The sequence below is a fragment of the Mustela lutreola genome, chromosome 16 (assembly GCF_030435805.1).
Source record: "Mustela lutreola isolate mMusLut2 chromosome 16, mMusLut2.pri, whole genome shotgun sequence".
Lineage (NCBI taxonomy): Eukaryota > Metazoa > Chordata > Mammalia > Carnivora > Mustelidae > Mustela > Mustela lutreola.
Window position 1 is genome coordinate 26,709,323 of NC_081305.1, and position 23,516 is coordinate 26,732,838.

A 23,516-nucleotide genomic window follows, 5' to 3' on the forward strand; every position below is an offset into this window, starting at 1 on the left:
TAAAATCTTTAAAAAAAAAAAAAAAAGTTTTTTTTTTAAATACTTACAAAGCAAGTCTCTACATTTCTCCATGTCATGTGGTAGTGATGCAAGAAAAGAAAAGATACGCCAGGAGGGGTGCCTGGTTGGCTAGGTTGGAAGAGATACTCTTCTCAATCTCAAGCTTTTAAGTTTGAGCCCCACATTGGGTGTAAAGGTTACTTTAAAAAAAAAAAAAGGAAATAAAAGAAAGAAAGAAAAGCTAGGCTACTCAAATTCTTCTCAGTGATTAGCTGGAAGTAAAGGTGAGGAAAGAGCAGAAGGGAAGCTGAGAACAAAGCCCCCTCCCCCACCGATCCCCCCCTCCAGGGGTGGGGGGTATGTGTGACAGTCCCCCAGGAAACTTCCAACTCTCTTAATGTTAATGCTATGCTACAGTGAAAAACAACCTTAACTTGATAATAGCAAGGCCTCCAGTATCCTAAGGGTCTTCTTTAGCATATGAAAATCTATTTTTATTTTTTTATTTTTAAAGATTTTATTTATTTATTTGTCAGAGAGATCACAAGTAGGTGGGAAAGCAGGCTCCCCACGGAGCAGAGAGCCTGCATCCCAGGACCCTGAGATCATGACCGGAGCCAAAGGCAGAGGCTTAACCCACTGAGTCACCCAGGCACCCCGAAAGTCTTTTTTAAAAAAATATTTAACTTATTTGGCACAGATTGAGAGAGAGAGAGAGGAGGGCACAAGCAGGGGTAGTGGCAGGGAGAGGGAGAGGGAGAGGGTGAGGGTGAAGGCTTCCCCATGAAGAGGGAGCCTGATGTGGGGCTTAATCCCAGGATCCTAGGATCATGACCCAAGCTGAAGGTAGCTGGTCAACCAACTGAGCCACCCAGGTGCCCCTATGAAAGTCCTTTTGGACACCTCCCCTTTTCCTCACCTCCCCCAATTCTCAAGTAGATAATCAGTCACCCCTCACAACCCCAGGGGAGCAGCTCTTTCTGCCTTCAGGTCCTGTCCCTGTGGTTTCATAAAATCACCTTTTTGCACCAAAGACATTTCAAGAATTCTTTCTTGGCTGTTGCATCCTGACCTCATCAATATTCCAAAACTACATCAAAGGTGCAGTTTTGAAGATGTGTGTGTGTGATGTGCAATGAAATCCATTAATGAATTAATTATGCAATTAAAGAAATTGAACCAACCCCATTGCACTGAGCATAGGGCCAGTTGGAAAAGTGTTTAATCGATAGTTGCTGCTTATAATCAATATTGCCCAGAGCTGGCTTCTGGAAGCTGGTTATTGACTGAGCCCCAGGGAAACAAACCTTTATGAATTTTTAAAAATTGTAAATCAAAAGATAAAATTGCCCTTCAAGGGTCTTTTTTTTTTTTTTTTTAAAATAATCCACCCCATTACCAAGGGTTTTTTGTTTGTTTGTTTGTTTGTTTGTTTGTTTTTTACCAAGGGTTTAAGAACCAGGTGATCTGGGTCCTGGCTCCTACCTGAACCTCATCTCTCCCCAATCCTTCAGCTCATAACCTTCTGTCCTCCCTCAAAGACCCCAGTCTTTCCCACCTCAGGGCCTTTGCACATATGGTGGCTTTCTCTGCCTGATTCCTATTCATCCTTCAGGTCTCTGTTTAAATGTTTATACTTTCCCTGACAACCCCCAAACCTCAACTATTCTTTCCCATGGGGCCCTGTTCTTTTCCTGAAGTAATGTTATCACAATTGATAGTTATCAATTTATCTGCAGGCTCACAGCTCTATCCTCAGGGCCCAGAACACCCAAGGTACAGGTTAAACATCTGCTCAGTGCCTGAATCGCCACTGCCTCTCCAGCATGCTCCCACCCTACCCCAAGGGAGGGAGGTCCAGCGCACAGTAGGGCCTTGGCCAGACTAGGAAGTCTTTATAAAATGGAGGAGAACTGAGACAAAGCCATGTGTTCTGTGTGGAGATGGCTGGCTCAGACCCCAGAGAGGGGGTCAAGCCTGGGAAAGGACAGGCATTCCTGGCTTCATTCCCAGCTCTCTTTTTCCCCCACCCCATCCCAGAACTTCTAAGGCGCCAGTGGAGACTCTGGGTGGGTGGCAGGTTCCAGCCTGGGGACAGGTTCCTTCCCACTTTTTCTGACTTAGGGCGAGAGTGAAGCTGGTCTGGAAGAAAATGTCAAAGTAAAAAACAATGCAGTAATTGACTCTTGCTTGCTGCCATTTGAAAGGAATGAAAGTGGGATTAACCAAAAAAACAAAATCTAAACCAAAACCAAAACAAAAACACTCTACTGTTTTAGACTCTGCCTCGGAAACAATCATCTTACTGTTTTCTGTGTCATAATAAAATTAAAGGTTTACCCAAGAGCTTTGTTCTTCTGCACTTGGCCTTGTGCAGTGTACAGGGAGGCTGGTCTCTGGGTTTGCAGCTACCAAGAAGCACCGTTCATTTCAAGTGCCCACTGCCTGTGGGGTGGGGAGGAGGGTCTCAGGGGTCTTGTGGCGAAGGGGTAGGACATCCAGGGTAGGTGAAGGGCTCAGTCATCATCCACCAGTGACATTTTCATCAGATATTGGCCATCAGATCTTGTCACTCTTCTGTTAGAAACCCACCAGGCCTTAAAATAAAATGCTAACCTCTCTCCTCCATTACTGAATAGGCAGAAAAATAACTACCCAAATGTCTCAGACCCTATCTCTGGAATCTGTGCATTTTACTGTATAAAGAAAAAAGGGTCCTTGCAGATTAAATTAAGGTTCTTGAGGTGGGAGGTCATCCTAGATTACCTGGGTGGACCTTAACCCAATCACAGCTGTCTTTACAAGAGCGACCAAAAGAGATTTGATCCATACAGAAGAGAAGTTATCAATGTGATCCTTGAGGCAGAGATTCAGGAGATGAGGTCACAGGTCAAGGAGTGCCAGAAGCAACCACCAGGAACTGGAAAAGCAAGAAACAGATTCTCCTCTAGAGCCTTCAGAGGAAGAGCAGCCCTTGATTTTGACATCTTGATTTTGGCTAACTGAAACTGATTGCAGATTTCAGACCTCTAGAACTATATGGGAATACATTTCTGGGTTGGTTTTGTTGTTGTTGTTGTTGTTTGTTTTTGTTTTTGTTTAAAGATACCACAGTCAGGTGGCAGCCATAGGACACTAATAGGACCATCATCTAAATAGCCCTCTGGGAACTGGTCCCTGCCTTCCTGCTGAGCCTCCCCCCTTGCTCATGTTACCCCCACCCCACCAATGATCCTCAAACTGTCTGGCTTCCTCTAGCTCCAGGGCCTTTGCACTTACTAAGTTCTTTCCAAGGCCGGCCCTACTGATAATTCAGCTCTCTGCCTAAATGTCACCTCTCTGAGAGGTCTTCTCTGGCCAGTTTATCTAAAAATTGCCTCCTGGCCATCTCTGTCACATCTATTTTATGTCACTGACGTTTTTTCTTCCCAGTCTATCACTTGTCATACCCAGTAGAAAGTGGAATCGGAGAAGCCTTGCCTGGCTTGTACCTGCTGTATCCCCAGGGACTAGGATAGGGCCTGACATATAGTAGAGGTTCTGCAAACACTGGTTGATAAATTATGTGTGCAAGCCTTTATGGCTTGAAGGGGGTTTGTGTGTGCGTGTGTGTGTGTGCACGCGCGCACGCATTTCAGGGTGCAGGTGGAGTAATGAGACCATAACTCCAACATCATCTCCCACCTTGTGAATGCCCCTCACGCATGCCCTTGTCACGTTGTGTCAGGAGCTTCTGTGAAGTGAGGTCCTTTCATATCCCTATATTACAGACGAGGAAGCCGAGGCTCAATGATCTTCTAAGTTACTGCTTAGTATGTTCAGAAGTGGAAACCACGTAAATTGAGTCACGAGCAGTCTCAGTCAACTCAGACCCTCAACTCCTGGGTGCCAGGTCCCATCTCCCAGAACTCCTGCAGAGATGCGGATCACGCTGTAAGGAGAAACTTCAGAGAGGCCCCTAGAGGCATCCAGGAGAGGCCTGAGATTACTGCGCTTCCCCAGCCCCGCTTACCTCCGGCTTGGAAGTGACCGGCTGGCAGGGGCCGGAGCATCGGTGAAAGCCGCACCGACGCTGAGGGAGATTCCCAGGAGGTGGCTTTCCTTGGGAGAGAAAAGTGCGGCTCTCCAGGCTAGCTGTGGCGGATCCGTCTCACTGACCGCGGCCTCAGTTGCCCCATCTGGAAAGTGGACGCGGCCACGAGCGGCTCGAGGCGGAGCCGGCCGGCGGCAGGCGGAGGGTTAAAGGGGCGGGTCCCGCGGTGGGGGCGGGGCCGGAGCTCGGCCGCACCTGGCTGCTGGCCGCCTCCCGCCCCGACGCCGCGCCGGGAGCCGCTTCGGGAGCGGGAGCCCCCGGGGAGGAGCGGCTCGGCAGCCGGCACCCACCGCGTGGAGGGGCGGCGACGGCGGCGGCCGGAGAGACGTCGGGAAGCGAGCGGAACCGCCATGGCCGAGTTCCCGTCGAAAGTGAGCACGCGGACCAGCAGCCCCGCGCAGGGCGCCGGCGCCTCGGTCTCCGCGCTGCGCCCGGACCTGGGCTTCGTGCGCTCCAGCCTCGGTGCGCTCATGCTGCTGCAGCTGGTGAGCGCGCGCGGGGCCGCGGGGTCCAGCTGGGGGACGGCCGGGCCGGGAGGGCTCGGGGCTGCCTCCTTTGCTCCCAGTACTCCCTCACCTTAGGCTCCCACGCGCCGCGACGCCCCTGTCCCCCGGGCGCCTCCAGGACGCACGCCCCCGAGACCACGCTCAGCCCTCTCAACTCGACACATCCCCGTTGCCGTCGCCGCGAGCACCCGTGTTCAGAGTGCCCACTCGGCGCGCGCCCCATCGTCCTGCGAGGTGGTCACTGGAGGCCAGCCAAAGGAGCGCTCACAGACGCACAGTCACTGCGCCCAATTCGCTCTGTCTCCCAGCCTTTCTGTCCCCCAGCCTCTCTGTCTCTTGTCTCTCTGTCTCTCTCTGCCACGGCAGTGCTCCCAGCCCTCCAGGACACGCGGCCTGAGTGAAGCAAAGTCCACTCCGAAGGGCTCCGCGTGGCCGAGCCCCAGACGCTCCTTTTCCAAGCGAGAGTGCACCTCGGTTCCGGCGCGTACCTTTAGGCGCGGCCCCAGGCCTCTCGCGCGGGGACCGGGCTTTTCTGGCTTCCACTGGTTGCCCCACCGGGTTCCAGCCGGTTTGGCCGGCCCCATGGGGCCGAGATACCGCGCCCAGCGCCGGCGGGAGGGATTTGTGGGAAACCAGAGGCATTTGCAAGGTTCCGATGCCTCCCAGACCCTGTGCGGATCCCAGCAGAGTCGGACTGATGGGAACATCCCTCTCCCCACACACTGGTTTCAGGCCTGGCGGTTTTCTCTTTCTTACCACGGTACCCTCTGGTGGGTCAGGAAGCCGGGTGGCTGCCCCTGTGGGAGACTTCCCCAGCAACTGAGGGTCCAGAGGACTAAGGTGGAACTGGAGGTGGGCCAGGATCCATTTTCTTTTAGGGCATGTCGGTCGTCCCCATCCTGCCTGATCCTGGTTTGGTTGGAAGGCTGAGAGGCTCGGTAGTCTGACACATCGTGCCCCTTCCCCTCCCCAGCCCCTGTCTCCACCTAGGTCAGTGCTAGCTCTGTTTCAGAGTTTCACAGATCTGTCTCTGGCCCCTCAGCCCCCACACCAGCCTGAGACTTTCTTGGAAAGGTTTAAAATGTAGAGTCTTAACCCCACCCCCTTGGAAAAAATGTGGAATTGGAATTTCAGGAAGTGCAGCCCAGAAATCTACATTTGTAATCTTCTCCCAGAGTTGCTTTGGAGATTCCCAGGGTGGGTAAGACCTCCCATGGGGCCTGATTTAAATTTGCAGGTTTGCATGCTGCACTCCAGGACCATTGAGAAGGTGGCAGGGAGCAGGAAGGGAGCCTCAGGGCTGGACTGAAGGGGCAGAGGAGAGGCAGATGAATTTGGAGTCCTGGGAGGTTCCTGAAGGAGAGGGAACTTTTGATTTCACTGAACTCTGGCAGAGGAAGGGAGAGAGTGTTCAGAGCTTCCACCAGTCATGTGGGAGCCAGAATTTGGGGATTGGGTTGGTACAGCTAGAGTTGAAGCCCTTGTTTCTTTCTTTCTTTCTTTTTTTTTTTTAAAGATTTTATTTATTTATTTGACAGAGAGAAATCACAAGTAGATGGAGAGGCAGGCAGAGAGAGAGAGTGGGAAGCAGGCTCCCTGCTGAGCAGAGAGCCCCATGCGGGACTCTATCCCAGGACCCTGAGATCATGACCTGAGCCAAAGGCAGCGGCTTAACCCACTGAGCCACCCAGGCGCCCCTGAAGCCCTTGTTTCTGAGGTGGTCAGAAGCTGAGGGCCTTGAGTGCCATGGGGAGAGATAGGGAGAAAGCTCTGCTGGGGTCTGGGGGTGGGGGGCGGTTTCATGGAGCCCTAGGCTTAGCTCCTGCTTGATGGGACCTGAGCATGGGCTGCTTTCGCATTTGAACAGTGAGAACTGGAGTTGAGAGTAAGAGGGCCCTGCTGTGTCTGCTAGGACCTGGGTAGATCCCTTGGGAAGAGGCTGCTGTTTTGGATTTGTCAGTCCCTGTGGGCCCAGCAGCGCAGTCCTGAATATTCCTGTCCCATTGCACAGAAATCAACCCTGGGTCTACACAGGGTGTGCGACTTGCTGGGAGGCCTTGCTTAGGTGTCCAGACACTGAGGGACTGGGTGTGAGTGAGGTGGCCTTCCTTTGCTCCCTTCCCCTGCAGTGCTTTTGGAGCTGGGGTGGGGGGATGAGGGTCTCCTATTAGACTTCTGAAGACCTGCACCTTTTAGTGCCTTAACCAACCTACGTGTGGGAGAAGCTGCTTCCTGAGCTGTTTCTCTGGCCACAGACAATTCCAGTGGACAGCTTCCTGGTTTCCTAGGGGGCTTTACTCCAACAGGCACCACCATCTGCTGAGAAGCAAAAAGCTTCCACCAGTCAGGTGTGAACTAGGCTCTGGGTTCCCTGGCAAGGGCTTTATATATTCCGTTCTCCCCATTTTATAGGTGAGGAAACCGAGACTCAGAGGTCAGTTCTTTGCCCAAGGTCTAAGAGTGATAGAACTGGTATCTAAGCCCTGTGTGGGCTGACTTTTCTGGCCCATGCTCTTAATCACCACACTCAGCTGTGCTCCCACAGGGTACAGGGTGTGATGCTTTTGAGGGTATGATGGAGTGGTCATCCCTCCCAACCCCCAAAGGCCCACCACCTGCTTACTCTTGCTCTGAGGGAGGTGCCCAGAGGATGAGCTTTTCTCAAAGGGATCAGGCTGCATGGAGGAGGCAGTAAATGGGAAGATGAAAGCTAATTCTTCTTTGTTTCTCAAAGGATGTGGTGGGAAGAGGGAGGTGGGGTGGGCAGAGAGGAAATGTGCTCTTTGTCTGGTATTGAAGTGGGTCCTGAAGAACCAACTTCAGTGTTAACTGATTTATCACCCCCCACACACACACCATCTGCTTCCAGAAAGAACATTGGGCAGAATGTGATACTCAGCTTCTTACAATAGGCGTTAAAGTCATATATTTCTAAAAGTTCATGTTGTGTGTGTAGGGGGGGAAAGTATTGACTTGAGACCCAAAAGAGGTCATTGTACCAGGAATCTATGGCACGTTTGAGGCTGTTGATTCTTTGTCGAGTTTCCTAGCAGCCTAGGCAAAAAGGGAAACATGATGGATTTATGCAGATAAGCATCTAAAAAACAAGCAGGCAAGTTTGAGCTAGAGACAACTCATTTGGTCATAAAAATCTGGTGGTTTTGGGGTGCCTGGGTGGCTCAGTGGGTTAAAGCCTCTGTCTTAGGCTCAGGTCATGGTCCCAGCATCCTGGGAGCCCCAAGAGCCTGCTTCCCCTTCTCTCTCTGCCTGCCTCTCTGCCTACTTGTGATCTCTCTCTCTGTCAAATAAATAATAAAATCTTAAAAAAAAATAGGAAAAAAATTTGGAGGTTTTGATGTTGCAGGGGTGTGGCTAGGGGGTGGAAGGAATCTTGTGGAAGGTGTGGTTAACTGATCCTTACAGCTCCGGGGATAAGGATTATCTTAACCTGGGCTTACTGATGAGCAAAGAGTGAGGAACTTGAATATAAAGTCACACAGGGTAGAGTGGCAGTCAGAATTTGCACTCACATCCAAAGCGAGGCTCTAGCTATGTTCCTGTTTTGTTTTTATTTTTTTATTTTTTTGGTAGAGGTTACAGATTCCTGGGATGCTTTGGAGGGGAAGGCAGGGAGACGACCTTCAGGAAGGGAGATTTATCCAGGGCCAGGGCCACTAAGGAAGGCTTCCTGACAGAAGTGGGCTCTGAAGGGTTTAGTTATAAGGAAGGGAGTAGTAAGAAGGTGGTTCCAAACAGATGAACCTTAGAATAGCTTGCCCAAAAGCCTTGCAGTCAGAAGGCATCCCTGAGGCCTTGGGTATATAAAAGCCCATATAAATGGGCCAATCAGTGTTTGCACCTTTTGTCCTTTTTTGCTGGACCTCTTGAAATTGGAGGTGGCCACACCATTTTCGTTTTTGAACAAATTATCAGAAGCTTCACCCACCACTAGATCACAGTGACCCGTGGGTGATGGAGAGTATTGGTGGGAGCACTGGCCTGAAAGCAGAGACCCTTGGGTTCAGATCCTGGCTGCCCCTTCCTGGCTGTGTGATCTTGCACCTTCCCTAATACCCTAGAGCTTCTGTTTCCTTGTTGGTAAAATAGTGACTATGGAATAGTGAGGAATGTGGAATATGGTGCTGTACAGGGCTTAGTGCCATGTGTGTTGGAATGAAGGGCAGTTAGGATTCACAGAGCCGTAGAATCATAGGGTTCTTCATGCTTGCTCCCAGAGGTCCCGCGAGCTTACATGCTTCCAGCGACGGGGAGCTCAGTCACTCTCAAGGCTGCCAGCACCATCCTTGTGCATTTGGGAGTATTAGAAGGTTCTTCCTTGCTGTAATCCTGGCTCTGTCCCCAGTCCCGGCAGGTACTTCACCTTCCTCTCCCAGTGGGGGTCAGGGCAAGGCCTGCAGGTCCCTTCTGTCCTCCGACAAGAGGCTGCCCGGAGGAGATTGTGGGGGTTTCTGAGGTGTGAGCAGAGCTCGGTCTTGTTGGAAGTGCATTGCTGGAGCCTCCCAGGGTGTTCTTTCGCCCTGAGCTATGTGGATTCAGTCTCCTGGGTACATCATGCCAGGCCCTGCAAGCTTGCTGGTCCACCTCCTGTGCCCAGAGGAAACCAGTGCTTGGTCTTGTTATCTCCACCCATACACCCCACTGGTAGTGGCCTGGAGGGAGTTGAGTGTTTGGAATAAATATGTGAACACATTCTCCTTACAAAATGAAAACCTTTTACAGATAAGGCCAAAGTTATTCTTGGATTGCTTGCCCCTCTTCCCAAGGGGACCTCTGTAGGGAGTTGCCAGTTCTTTTTCCTGTGCATTGTGAAAAACGGGGATGGTTTTATGCCTTCTCCTTTGTTTGGTAAGTTGCATTTCTTACACCCAGACCACCTGAGATCTCTTCTGTTACTGTCCCTCCCTGTTAACCGATTCAGGGCATGTCCTGGTGTCAGTCAGTGTTCATGTAGCCCTTTCTCTACTGATGGGCGCATTTAAAAAAATTGTATTCCTTGAGAAAATCACACAGGCACACAGCAGAACAGTCCAACAATACAAAGAGTAATTAATTCGAATGTCATCTCTCTCCTCCTGGATCAGTCCTGGACCAGTCCCCCGAGGTAACCACCTGCAGGAAGGCAGCGTTGCACGCTGAGTCTATGCATTTTTCTGCACGTGCACGTGACCCCTGTCCTTACTTTAAAAACCACAGATGGGAACACTCTGTGCGTGTGCCCCGCGGTGCTTTTCCCCCTTGACAGCACATAGTGTGCTGGGTGTTTTCTTTCTCTAATCCTTCCTGTTCTGAATTTCTTTAATAGGTAATATATTTACTACGGTACAGAATAAAACGGGCTGGGAAAGAGCAGGCTGAAAAATCTTTGTCCTTTCCAGTTAGAGTCACCCCGCCCATGCCCGCCCTGGTTTCCCAAGTTCCATTTCAGACTCTTGAGAGAGGCCCAGGCTTGACGGGAGAGTCCCACCTCTCCTCACTTGACCCAAGGAGTACAGTCTTTCTATGCACATCCTTCTGTGCCTGCTCCTTTTTCATACAGAAATGTCTTGTGGTCTGCTCTCTGTGCATGGAGTACGATGGCTGGCTTAGGGCTTTGCAGCGGTCTATTACCTGCTGCCTTGGGACTCATGGGGCCCATTCCTTTGTGGACAGACACCTGGGGTTCCCACTCCTGCTGTTTTGTACCCTGTTGCAGTGAATGAGCACACACAAGCTACTGAGTGCATCTGTCCAGTACATTTCCAGAAGCGGGACTGCTGGCCATGGGTCTGAGTGTTCGTGATTTTGATGGAGCTTGCTAAACTCCCTCAGGAGGGGTCACCAGCCTGGTGAATCAGGACCCCCCCAACCCCCGCCATCACTCAGGGTAGTAGCGTTTTCTAGTTCTCTTATGAGTGAGGTTGGCCTTGGAAAAACATGTTGGTGAGCTGTTTGTATTTGTCGTCTGTTTGTCCTCTTTCTCCATCCTGTGGAGTCTTAAGTCTGTCTTACCAGTTATTAGGACCTCCAGATGATTTGCAAATGTTATTTTCCTAGTGTTGTTTTTGACTTTGCTCATGGTGTTTTTTTATGCTGCACGGACTTCTGTTTCTTTCTTTTATTAATTTTTATTTATTTTTTTAAAAAGATTTTATTTATTTATTTGTCAGAGAGAGTGAGCACAGGCAGACAGAGTGGCAGGCAGAGGCAGAGGGAGAAGCAGGCTCCCTGCTGAGCAAGGAACCCGATGCGGGACTCGATCCCAGGACGCTGGGATCATGACCTGAGACAAAGGCAGCCGCTTAACCAACTGAGCCATCCAGGTGTCCCTGTTTATTATTTTTTAAAAAAGATTTTATTCATTTATTTGACAGAGAGAGAGGTCACAAATAGGCAGAGAAGCAGGCAGAGAGGGGGAAGCAAGCTCCCCACTAAGCAGAGAGGTCGATGTGGGGCTCAATCCCAGGACCCTGGGATCATGACCCAAGCCGAAGACAGAGGCTTAACCCACTGAGCCACCCAGGTGCCACTGTTGTTGTTTTCTTTTTAGTTTCTCATCAGCATTTTATTTATTTATTTTTAAAGATTTTTTAAAATTTATTTTGTCAGAGAGAGAGAGCACAGAGGGAGAAGCCGGCTCCCTGCTGAGCAGAGAGGCCGATGCTGGACTTGATCCTAGGACCCTAGGGTCATGACCTGAGCCCAAGCAGATTCTTAACCGACTGAGCCACCCTGGTGCCCCTTATTTATTTTTTAATAGAAACATAGTTGATACATACTGTTATAGTAAATTATGACACACGTGTACAGTGGCATATCTTGCAGTTTGTGAAAAGATAACGTCTTAGCCCTCGGAGAAAATAGGAGGGCAGCTGTCTGTAATGACAGACATTCTCCAGGCTGTATAGCTAAGTGGAAAAGGCAAGGTGCAAAACTGTGTGTAGAATACTATTGTGTGTATGGGAGGAAGAGAGAATATATAGAGATGCACCTGTTTAAAGAGGGTGTGCGGGCGGCCGTGCGTGCATGCACAGTTCCTGGAGAGATACCTAAGAGGCCCCTTTTGTTTGCCCCTGGGGAAGAAACTGAGTATCAGGGTAGGAGGGAGACGTGCTAAAAATACCATTTTGTTACATGCAATGTCATACAGACTACGTATTTCAAAAATAAATGAAATACCTTTTTTTTTTTTTTAATTTTTTAAAAGATTTTATTTATTTATTTGACAGAGAGAGATCACAAGTAGGCAGAAAGGCAGGCAGAGAGAGAGAGAGAGAGGAGGAAGCAGGCTTCCTGCTGAGCAAAGAGCCCGATGTGGGACTCGATCCCAGGACCCTGAGATCATGACCTGAGCCAAAGGCAGCGGCTTAACCCACTGAGCCACCCAGGCGCCCCGATGAAATACCTTCTTTAAAAATCTTCCAAATACATGAAAATACAGTGTAAAAATATAGTACAGGTAGTTTGTGCTTGTGACAGAACTGTGAAGGCGGCCCTTGAGGGCCCCTCAGGCCCTGACTGGGGAAGACACTCTCCCATGAACACACAGCAGCAAGCATAGCCTTGAATTCAGTGTTACGGGCTGGGTGCCCTCGAATGGTTGTTTAACCAGGTGTACATGGAAAGAGGTGGGACTCTCCCGTCAAGCCTGTGCCTCTCTCATTTTATTTATTTATTTTATTTATTTAAAAATAAAAATTTTATTTAAAAATAAAATAAATAAATAAAATGATGAGAAACAACAACATGCGGAGTGCCTGGGTGGCTCAGTGGGTTAAAGCCTCAGGTCATGATCCCAGGGTCCTTGGATCAAGCCCCGTATCGGGCTCTCTCCTCAGCAGGGAGCCTGCTTCCTCCTCTCTCTCTCTCTGCCTGCTTGTGATCTCTGTCAAATAAGTAAATAAAATATTAAAAAAAAAAAAATGAGGCTGCCAAGCTATCCACAGATGGTGGATGGAGGCTATTTCGTACATGTGGCAGGGGTCAGGTGTTGGTCGCTCCTTGACAGCTGGTGATTGGTTGATGCTGGAACTCAGTGAGGACCAGGCCCCGATTTCCTGCTCATTAATGGTCTCAGGGAGCCGCAGGGGCGCTGCCCTGGTCCCCAGGGCCACTGGGAACCTGCTTAGTGGGCAGAGAGGGGTGAGCTGGTTTTCTTGGCAGCCCAGTGAGCCTGGCCCTGGATATTAACAGGCCCTTTGCTGTTGGTCTGGGTTGGCCTGTCCGCTTGCCCAGGTGGGAGAGGCCAAATGAGAGCTTTGGAGTGAAAGGAAGGCCGAGAAGAGTGAAATCTGTGACCCCCGGTGGTGGAGCTGGGAAGCGGCCCCCAGGACTCCCGAGTGCTGGGGTGTACAGTGCAGGGATTCCAGGGAGCTGTGTCCTTGCCCCCCCACCCCAGTCCGCCACCTCTGCACAGGGAGGGGCCAGTGTGTGGGTGTGTTGTGGCCAGTCCAGGCGCCCCGGAGCCTCTGTCCCCTGCGCCTTTGTCTCTCGTGACACAATGGGTGGCTTTTGTCCCCATAAAATCCCTTTCACTGTGGGAAGAAGGGTCAGGGCAGGGGTGGAGGCTGGGCCTGGCCAGGCCAAGTTCAGAGTGTCCTCAGCTGCCCAGATGTGTCCCTGTGAGGGGGAACCCCAGAAGGGCTCATGTTGCCCCCGGGTCCCAGTTTCCTGGAGAGTGTAGTGGAGAGAAGGGAGTTCTGGCAGCTTTTGGGTGGGGCCACATCCTCACATTATCTCCAAAACCTTTGGGTTCATTGCCAGCATTTAAAAAGCTGAAGATTTCACATAGGAATTCAGATTTCTAGTGTCTCTTGGAAAATTAGAAGTCTTGGCTGTCGCGCTGCATTCCTCTGACACCAGTAGGCTGCTCTCCGTTCCGCAGTTCCCGCCTAGACGGCCTTGGCCATTTCTGTGACCTGCCTGCCTTGGCTGAGTTTGAGTCCCCAGTGTCAGCATCTGGGCTCTGAGGTGCTGCCACTCTTTGAGGCACCCCACTCCGGGAGGTAAGCCCCTCTCCACTCCTTCCCGGAGATGCCAACGGCCCTCATACCACACCCGACCACTACAGCCGTTGACCTTTTCCTTCACAGCATTTTACCTGCAATGACACCCCTGTGAGGTGACCAGGATGGGTGTACCTGCCCAGTCCTCTCACATGTCAGATAAAGAAACATCAGAAAGTTTGGGTAACTTTCCCAAGGTTGTACAGCAAATCCACAAGGGTCTGACCCAGCCCAAGAAGTGGAGAGGGATTAGAAGAGTGACCGTCTTTGGGTGGGAAAAGACTTAGCTTAGTGCTGGCGATGGAGGGGTCCCTCCGCCACCAGGGGGAGAGGGCTTTGGGCCCCGCTGCGGGAGGTGTGTAGTTGGAGGAGTGTCAGGCCTAGGCTGAAGGGAGCCTTTGAGAGCACTAAGTGGAACCTGCTTGCTCCCATTGTCCTGAGGGGCATACTGAGGTCTGAGGATGAAGGATTCTCCCCAGAACCCCTCAGCCTGTGAGGAACAGAAGGAGTGTGCTTCCACAGGCATTCTAGGGCTGGGCAGGGCTCCCCTTCTGGGGCCTGCCCTTCAGATAAGCCGGCTGCCTTATCTGAAAGACGGGTGGGGCCCACACTGGCATGGGGCCCTGAGCTGCCAGGCACCATGCCTCGTGTTTAAGTTTAGATACGTCCTTTATCTCAGTGAGGCCTCACACCCCTGGGAACTACACACACAATTACTTCTACCTCAGGAATATGGGCAGAGAATGGATTGGAAAACCCACAGTCCAGCCTCTCAGGTTGATAATGACAGTGGAACGTGTTGATCTAAGTCCCTTACATGTATTACTTTCTTTAATCTCAGAACTACCCCCTGAGGTAGGTACGTTTGGAGGATGAGGACACTAAGGCACAGAGAGGTCCAGCAACTTGCCCTGGGTCCCATAGCTGGTAAGTTGGCAGGGCCAGAGCCTGAACCCAGGGAGTAGTAGGCCAGCCCTCCATCAGAACTGATGTCAGTATCACAGGTCAGATTGTGACATCCATCGGCTGTCCAAGAGTAGCTAAGAAAGATGTACTGGTTTCCTGGGGCTGCCATCACAAACATACCATAAACTGGGCGGCTTCAGACCATAGAAATCTGTTGTCTCACCGTCCTGGAGGCTAGAATTTCAAAATCGAGATATTGCATAGTTGGTTCCTTCTGGAGGCTCTGAAAGAGAATCTGGTCCGTGCCTCTCTCCTGGCCAATCCTTGCTGTTCCCGCTGCTCACAAGTCACCTTCCCAGTGAGATCTTTCTTGGCCTCTTATCTGAAATTGCAAATGACCGCACTGCCCGTTCCTTCTCAGCTGCAGTTTTTTCCGTAGCACTTACCCCTTGCCCTGTGGCCTGCTTTCCCACATTCATCGATGCACTGGGTTTTTATCTGGGTCCCCTCCATAGAGTGGGAGTTCTGGGAGAGCAGGTGTTTTGTCTGTTTGGCTCACACCGTAGTAGGTGTTGGATAGATACTTGTTGAATGAATGGTCCCAGAGAGGGGCACCCGAGCTGCAAGGCGACTATCCTGGACAGAGGGGCCTGGATCACATTCTGGAGACAGGTGGCCCTCCTTTGCTCTTTACCCTCGGCTACCTACTCCTGTCCCCTTTCCTCTGAAAAGTGGGGTTTACTCTTGTCCAGTAGACCACAGGACAGGTCCTCCGGCCCCTTCTTCCAGCTACAGGAGGGGTCTTTGGCCAGAGTGGGGATGAGGCCGTCAGGCTAGCAGAGGGGTTGGCAAATGTGGGGCCTCCCTGTCCTGAGTAGGGTTTCCCTGGGCCCTGGGTTGGAGTGCACCATTCAGATTCCTGGGGCCGGGGGAGAGTGGACAGGAAAAACCAGTCTCTCTGGTTCCAAGGGAAGAGTGGACCTTTCCTTGTTTGAGGGCAGAAACCGAGGCGGCTCCCAGGGCACAGGGCCAGGTTGGCAAAGCCAGGAGGAACCCCAGAAATTCCCGCTGCTTATCTGGTGGCTTTATCTCTCAGAGGCTGCGCTTGCTGATCTGGAAACCAGGGCTGGGCTGGAGGGCAGGGCAGAGCCAGGGGACAGCTCGGGTGTCCTCATCTTTCACGTGTTACTAAGTAACTCTCAGTAGCCTGGGTTCCAGAGGTCAGAGCTGGGTTCAAATCCTGCCCTACCCCCAACCCTGGGGGGAACCATGGGCAGCTGCAGATATTTCCCTCTGAGTTTCTGTTTGAAAAATGGGGGAAATACATAGTACACACCAATGAGGGGGTCATGGGGAAACCATGAACCAAACAGGTTACCTGAGGCCTGGCATGGATCCGGAGGGCGTTCAGTGGTCTCTGCAGCCAAATCAAGGAGTAATCGTACCAGTAAGTGGTAGGTACATGTTAGGGTGAAGCCAAATTGGTCTTCTCTTGATTTTCAGTTCAGTGCATTTTCTGACTTCCTTTTTTGGTGGTTGGAGCAGGCAGCACATTGGCCTGGGGGCCCATCAGGACCCCGCTTGAAGTGGAAGGATGATTGTACCTGATGAGTCTGGTTCTTACCTGGGAGGGTCCTGCAACAAGCTGTGTTGGGGGGGGGTGGTTCTCTTTCAGAGCAGTGGCCTCACCTAGCTCTGCGGGCTCTTGGCCGCCCTCATAATGTCCTTCTCAGGCAGGGTGCCGGAGGATGGGTGGTAAAAGCTGGCGGTGCTGTGCTGAGACACCCCAGCTTTGGGTCCTTGCTAGTAACAGCCCTGCCGCCTTCCTCACCCCTAAATTGGGCCACCCAGGCCGCTACCAGCCCATCTCTGGTGGGTGGAGGGGGGCAGGCCAGGAGTACATCACCGATTCACCTCTGCTTCCTGTGCTGGGCAGGTTTCTGACCCCCATTTCATGGATAAGGAAACCGAGGCTCGTTAGTTCTGCACACACATCTGCTGACCAGGTACCTCTGGGCCCTGGAGATACAGCAGTGACCAAACTTGGACTCCTCGGGGAGCTGCATTCTGGTGGGGAGACTGGAGTTGTCCCACAGGAGCTGCACAGAGAGGGAAAGGAGCTTGCCCAGGGTCCAACAGTGTGAGAAGGATTAAAGCTCAGCTGTTGGCTTTCAGGCTCCAGGGCTCCACCTCCCACTGGGAGGAAAAGTCAACCATAGCCCTCCCCGGCCTCTTGGGCAGGAGGGGCAGGATGAGGAGAAAGGAGCATTGTCCTACAGATTTCTGGACTCGGCTAAGGTCATTCCTGTCCTGACCCTTCACATGTAGGGGAATGGGTACGCAACATGCCTTCAGTCCTTGGCGGGGCGCTGGGGTGGGAGCATGCAGCAGGTTCCCAGTGCTGGCTGTGCTCGCTGGTGAGCACCAGCTCTCCGGGGGCTGGTATAGGAGCTTTTGGCCAAGAGGCCTTTTTGTTTCCAGAACCAGCAGCCAGAGATGGATTTGGCTCTTGAGCCATTTCTCTCTGATCCGTCTGATGGTTAGGTCATTCTCCAGCTGTGGCAGAGTCCCCGTGAGCCTTGCTGCCACAATGCCTGGATGCCATCCAAGAAAGAAGAGGGACAGTTGTCTTGGTGCTTCTTTGTCAGCAAGGGAGTCTTTCTCCAGAGCCTCCCATTAGACCCTCCCTGCCTCAGCGCTAGCGCTGAATCATGCCTAGCTCCAGAGATTGCAGAGCATGCCCTTGTGGAGAAGGGAGGGTGCCTCAGCCTCGGGGATCTCGGGCAGCAAGGAAGGGGGTGAAAGCCATGGAGGAGGCCAGGATGGCTCCCTGGGAGGTGTGCTGAGTGTCTGGATGCAGCTGTGAGACAGTCATTGTCCTGCCCTCAAGGAACTCAAAAGTCAGGGGAAGGAAACAGAATCTGGTCCTGGGTGGTGGGTGCCTGGGGGGCCAGGAGGGCACAAAAGAAGTGTTCTAGAAGCCAGACTGGAGGACCAGGGGGAAAGTGTGCCATGGTGTGCAACATTTCAACTGAGATCTGAAAGGAGGAGTTACCAGGCAAGGGTAACTCCCTTACGTGGTATGCAGTAGGAGCCAAATAAATGTTTCTTTGACTAAATGAGAAATGTGTCCTGCAGAGCGAGCCCCGTGGCCTCCGGCCAGAGTGTTGGGGGCTCTGGGGGACTCTTGGCCCTGTCTCGTCCCTCCAGGTGCTGGGGCTGCTGGTGTGGGCCCTGATTGCCGACACCCCATACCACCTGTACCCGGCCTACGGCTGGGTCATGTTCGTGGCTGTCTTCCTCTGGCTGGTGACAATCGTCTTCTTCATCCTCTACCTGTTTCAGCTGCACATGAAAATGTACATGGTGCCCTGGCCACTGGTGGTGAGTCTGGGTGGGAGCACGGCGTTGGGGGGGTGTGCCTCAAGGCTGACCCATCTGCCTCTGTGCGCAGCTGTGACAGAGGCACCTTCCCTGCCTGAGATGTGGCTGGTGGGAGTTGGCCCTCAGCCAGCTGTAGAGCTGAGTTGGGGAGGGAGGATCCATGGCCACAAATATAGGAGGACATAGACTTGGCTTTCTTCAGAGAAGGGAGAAGTGAGGCATGCTCTCTCTCTCTCTCTCTTTTTTTTTTTTTTTTAAAGATATTACTTATTTATTTGAGAGAGAGAGAGCACAAGCTGGAGGAGCAGCAGGCAGAGGGAGAGGGACAGGGTGAAGCAGACTCCCCACTGAGCAGGCAGCTGGACATGGGGCTTGATCATGATCGGAGCCAAAGGCAGACGCTTAACCACTGAGCCATCCAGGTGTCCCTGTGAGGGCTCTCGAATGGAGAGCCCCCTGCATTTGGAATCTTGAAAGTGTTTTTCTGTTTTGTGGGGGCAGTTGGGATTTGAACCTGTGTTTCAGGAGGTCTGTCAAGACTCTCCCAGCCCTCAGCCAGACTATCAGGAATTACCCAGAATAAGTCCCCGACAGCTTGGGAGAGGGTGGCCTCCCCGCTTTGTCCAGGTCAGTCTTCTCGGGACACAGAGGGGAGAGCGGCCATAGGAAGTTCCCCGGCCAGACACAGAAAGCTCGCGCTGGGCTTTTTTCTCTGACCTGGAAAACCCCTGCAGCTGGGGTCTGAGGCTTTCAGTGAGCAGCGAGGCAAGAGAGGCACATGATTGTAAGACAAGCAAGGCTGGGACTAGGCGGCATTGTGTGGAATTCAATGACTGTTTAAACTGAGGAAACGTGAGTCATCCTCAAGACAGAACGGGTTTGTTAGATCTTGACATCACTGGCAGGAGCCAGGCCGTGTTTGTGGTGGCCGCTGGGCTTGCAGGGAAGATCCTAGGCTGAGGAGGGGACGGCCGGACTTCCTGGCGAGGGTCCAGTCCCGGTCATGGCCATGTCCTAGGAGCCTTGAAGAAAGAAATCTCCCAAGATGGCGGGGACCTCAGTGTCTCTGAGCACAGACCTGGGGCTCCGGCCACAGCTCTTGTTGGAAAGAGGCTCCTTTCCTGGGCCAAGATAGCAGGGCAGTGTCTCTTTGGCTGCTGGGCCTATTGGCAGATAAGGCTTGGCTGCATCTGGAGACGACTGGATTGGGATTGTCAAATTGGCATTTTCTGGAATGGGGACTACAAGCTCCCTACCGGACCTGGGCAAGGTGAGTGAGTGATGTAGGTTGAGGGAGGGCTTCTGGAGCGCCTGTACCCATCCGTCTGTAGGGAGCCAGCTCCTGCTGTCAGTGGGCATGCAGGCCCCTTGGTACCAAATCTTGATATTTTAAGATTGAAAGTTTTATATGAGCTCTTTGGGTTTTCATATGAAATCTCATTTTTGGGGCACCTGGGTGGCTCAGTCGGCTAAGCATCTCCCTTCAGCTCAGGTCATGATCTTGGGGTTCTGGGATCGAGCCCCACGTCGGGCTCCCTGCTTCTCCCTCTCTTCCCTGCTCATGTGCTCTCTCACTATCTCTTTCTCTCTCTCTCTCAGATAAATGAAATCTTTAAAAAAAAAAAAAAAAAGCTTTAAAAAAAGTCTCATTTTAGAATATTGATAATTTTTTTTTTTTTTTAAATCTGTAGGTTGAACCAAATGTGCCTGAGGGCCACCAGTTTGCAATCTCTGCTAAGACTGTTTATGGGCTCCAGGGGCCAAGTGTTAGGGAAATGGGACTTGGGCCTGACTGTCATCCCTTCTGCCAGTCAGCCCCAGAATCCAGCTGGGTCCTCACCCTGGCATTTGACATGGTGGCCTTGAGTCTAGGATGTGGCCAAAAGGCAGGCAGAGATTCCCCCATGGTGGGGCAGAGAGAGATGGGAAGTCTTCCCAGGGCCAGCCTCAGGACCAAGGCCCACAGTGCCATGCGTGGGGGCCAGGCTTGCATGGAATAACGTGGCCCTGGAATTCTTCAGTTGGTGCTCTCAGAGATGGCCTTTGTTTGGTCTCCTGCCATTGGGAATGGAGTTTTGCCTTGTGGGGCTGTCACTGCCCCTCCCCTGATCAGATCACTTTAGGCCTTCGCATCATTTCCCCTTCCCTCTCAGCCTTATGTGTGTTTATGCTCCCCGCTTGGATGGCCTATGGGTTGACCCCATGTGGACTGCCACCCTGAGGAGTATAGTGGGAAAGACCCATGTATCCATCCCCATCCTTGAGTCCCAGCCTCTGTTCTAGATATTAAAGGGGTGTGCTGGGGGCAACTGAAAGAGTCTGCCATCTTTAGCCTGTTCTCCCCTCCCCCCACTCCCTAGTTAATGATATTCAACGTGGGTGCAACTGTTCTCTACATCACGGCCTTCATCACCTGCTCTGTCGCTGTGGAGCTGACGTCCCTGAAGGGCACCAGGCCGTATAACCAGCGTGCGGCCGCCTCTGTGAGTATGGGTCCCTGGGGGCGCCCTTGGCAGTGATGGGGGAGGGGTGGGTCAAACCAAGTCTGTGCCTCTGGGCTTCCACCACCCCCTGGTCTGAGGCCAGCATCTGCCATCACCAAGGGACCTCCTTCTCAGGAGGGGCTTAGGGACGTGCAGGTTTGTCTTCCACAGTTAGCAGTAAACCTCAAGGAACTGCAACACTTGAAAATACTCTCAATGGTAAATGGGAGTTTTGGGTTCACTGTTGAACTTTTCTGGCACACAGGTGCTTCGTACCGATTTATAGTCTGTGTGCCCCCTTGGAGAATCTGTTGAAAACTGCCCACCTGTCTTAAAAGGCGCACACAGTACCTTTTGGTTTAAACCATTTGGGGGGATTTACAGCTCTCTCAGGAAGCCCCGACTTGGGCTTCATATCAAGCAGCGAGTGGCATACCAGCGACCCTGTCCACACCTGTCACGCTTCAGTCCATGGGGCCCTGTGCAGACATTACCTCACAGGACCCCTTGAATTCCACACTGAGGGACTACCAGTTCCTCTGGACAGACAAAGAAACTGAGGCTCAGTGAGGTGAACATGCCAAGGTACAGTCCAAGGTTGGGCAGGAGCAAGACCAGGACATGGGTTTCCTCAGCTTCAGAATGCGGCTGCAGGGGCCAGTGTAGTCCACCTATAAACTAATTCCAGAGAATTCCTTGGATACCTTTTTATTTTTATTTTTATTTTTTAGATTTTACTTATTTATTTGACAGAGAAAGGCAGGGGGAGCAGCAGGCAGATGGAATGGGAGAAGCAGGCTCTCTGCTGAGCAGGGAGCCCGATGCAGGGCTCAATCCCAGGTCTCTGGGATTGTGACCCAAGCTGAAGACAGAGGCTTAACCCACTGAGCCACTTAGGTACCCCTCTTGGGTACTACTTGAACATTGTCTTTTTTTTTTTTTTTTAATATTTTATTTATTTAGTTGACTGAGATCACAAGTAGACAGACAGGCAGGCAGGGGAATGGGTGGGAAGCAGCAAGCCCCATATGGGGCTCTATCTAGGACCCTGGGATCATGACCTGAGCTGAAGACAGAGGTTTTAACCCACTGAGCCACCCAGGTGCCCTGAACATTGTCTTTTTAAAACTAAATTCCTGATGTGTGTCTGAAGGAGTTCCTACCCTTCGGTCACTCTCAGCACACTGTCCAGTTGCCCGTGTCACAGTCTGACCTACCTTGCTGCGTGGTTAGCCATGGTTTCCCCCACAAGAATGTAATGTTGGCATCCCTACAAACACTTGGGAAGTGAGTATGTGGCTAATTGGAGTTGGGGTGGCTGCCAGTGCAGCTTGTTCTAGTTAAGTGGGGAGCACTACTCCAGGTTTTACTGTATATGCCCTTCTGAGGCTGTCTGGTGGTCCTATCTGTCCCCCCTGACCCCCTCCCCCCATTGCCACAGTGCACACCAACTCAGCTTTGGTGTCTTCTTCCTCTTCCAGTTCTTTTCGTGTTTAGTGATGATTGCCTACGGAGTGAGCGCTTTCTTCAGCTTCCAGGCCTGGCGGGGAGTGGGCAGCAATGCAGCCACCAGTCAGATGGCTGGGGGCTACGCCTAGACCACGCGTGCCATGGCCCCCTTGGGGCCGTTGGCTGCAGCCAGGTCCCAGCGTGGGGCGGCCCGCAAGCCTGAGGCCTGAGCCCTCTGTGGAGTCGGCCTAGAAGGGACTACGCTTGCTCTGCTCTGCTCGTCAGACTCCTAAGGAATCAGGATCGTTCCTCTGGTTTGGCCCAAGTCAGCACACACAGGGGCTGGAAGGAGGCCAGTGGCTGGGACCGCCTGCCCATCCTCCGTATGTAGTGGAAGGCGACGGGGGATACGGGCCTCTCAGTGTCTCTGCTTTGTCTTTAGAAGACTTCAGTGTCCCAGGCTGGGGCCCAGGCTTCTCACCAACACTAAGTACACTAACAGGGACTCCAGACCTGCAGCCCCTGACCTTCTGTAGAATAAGCCTAACAAACCATGTGTATTTATCTTAGTCTTTGTTCTGGGACTACAGAGCAAGTTTTTGAAACTGGTCTGGGTCCTTAAAACACAGGGGGTTTTTTGTTGCTGTTTTTTGGGTTTTTTTGTAAGTAAGTCTTGAACTCACAACCCTGAGATTGAGACCTGAGCTAAGATCAAGAGATGGCCATTTAACTGAGTGAGCCACCCAAGTGCCCCCCCCCCCCCGCCCCGGCCCATAAAACACAATTCTGACCCTCCCCCAAATGAAAGGCTGCTTCGAAAACCTTGGCAGAAAGAGGGGTATGATTTCTGATGGCATGGTCTTCCTTTCCTGCATTTCAAACGTACGCGTGATTTCAAACAATCTGTTGGAAGCAACTTCTCAGTGATGAAATACCCAGCCAGCCTTCCCTCCCTCCCTCCCTTGTTTGTAACACTCCCTTGGGGAAAAGCTAACCATGCCGACTGCTTCCCTGACACTGTTGATGAGGCACGGGGGACATGAAGGAGGGAGGGAATCAAGACCTTGCCTGGTAAGTTGTCCTGTGCTTGGTGGTGACTTTGTTCTTTGGGTTTTTTGTTTGTTTTTTTTTTTTTTTTATAAAAATAAAGATGGAAGAATTTATTTGGAAAAGGTGTTGGGTAATCCTGGTTGTAGATGCTTATAAATTCTGGGAAGGTGCAGGGAAGGGTTGTAGTGAGAGGTTCCAAGTACCTGGAGTGGGTAAATCCAGTTCTGGAGTCACTCAGCAGCACTAGTGACGTCCTTTACCAGAGGCGGCCTGACCCACTTCCTACCTGCCTGGCCATGTGTCCCGACAGGTTGAACACACCTTTTACTCTCCCAAGGGTCTCAGTTGAACACTGAATCATGACTCTAGCTTTAGGCTTCTTAGGTCATCTTGCTGGACTGAACACTGCCCTCCTGTTAGCTCCCTTCCAGGCTTTATGCAGTTCAGGGAGCATGTCATCAAAGCCGATGACCACGCTTGATTTCAGGAGGCTGGCACAGACCACAGCGAGGGGCAGTCCTCCCAACTGAGCTCATGCTTTTGCTGCCAGAGTAACATGCTTTGAATGATCAGCTGAAGGCATTTCTGGGCACCCCTTGGTCCTTTTTGGACAACCCCGGGGACAATCAGAATGTAAATACAG

The 23,516-nt window shown here is 51.8% G+C and overlaps 1 protein-coding gene across 1 annotated transcript; it reads left to right on the plus strand.

Moving 5' to 3' along the window:
- The first annotated feature begins 4,321 nt into the window (after positions 1-4,321).
- On the plus strand, positions 4,322-22,995 carry PLLP (plasmolipin). Its single transcript, XM_059153370.1, has 4 exons — positions 4,322-4,578; positions 17,718-17,891; positions 20,252-20,374; positions 21,856-22,995. Exons 1-4 carry the CDS (start codon positions 4,444-4,446, stop codon positions 21,970-21,972), a joined length of 549 nt encoding a protein of 182 aa, XP_059009353.1. The 5' UTR covers positions 4,322-4,443; the 3' UTR covers positions 21,973-22,995.
- Positions 22,996-23,516: the final 521 nt, after the last annotated feature.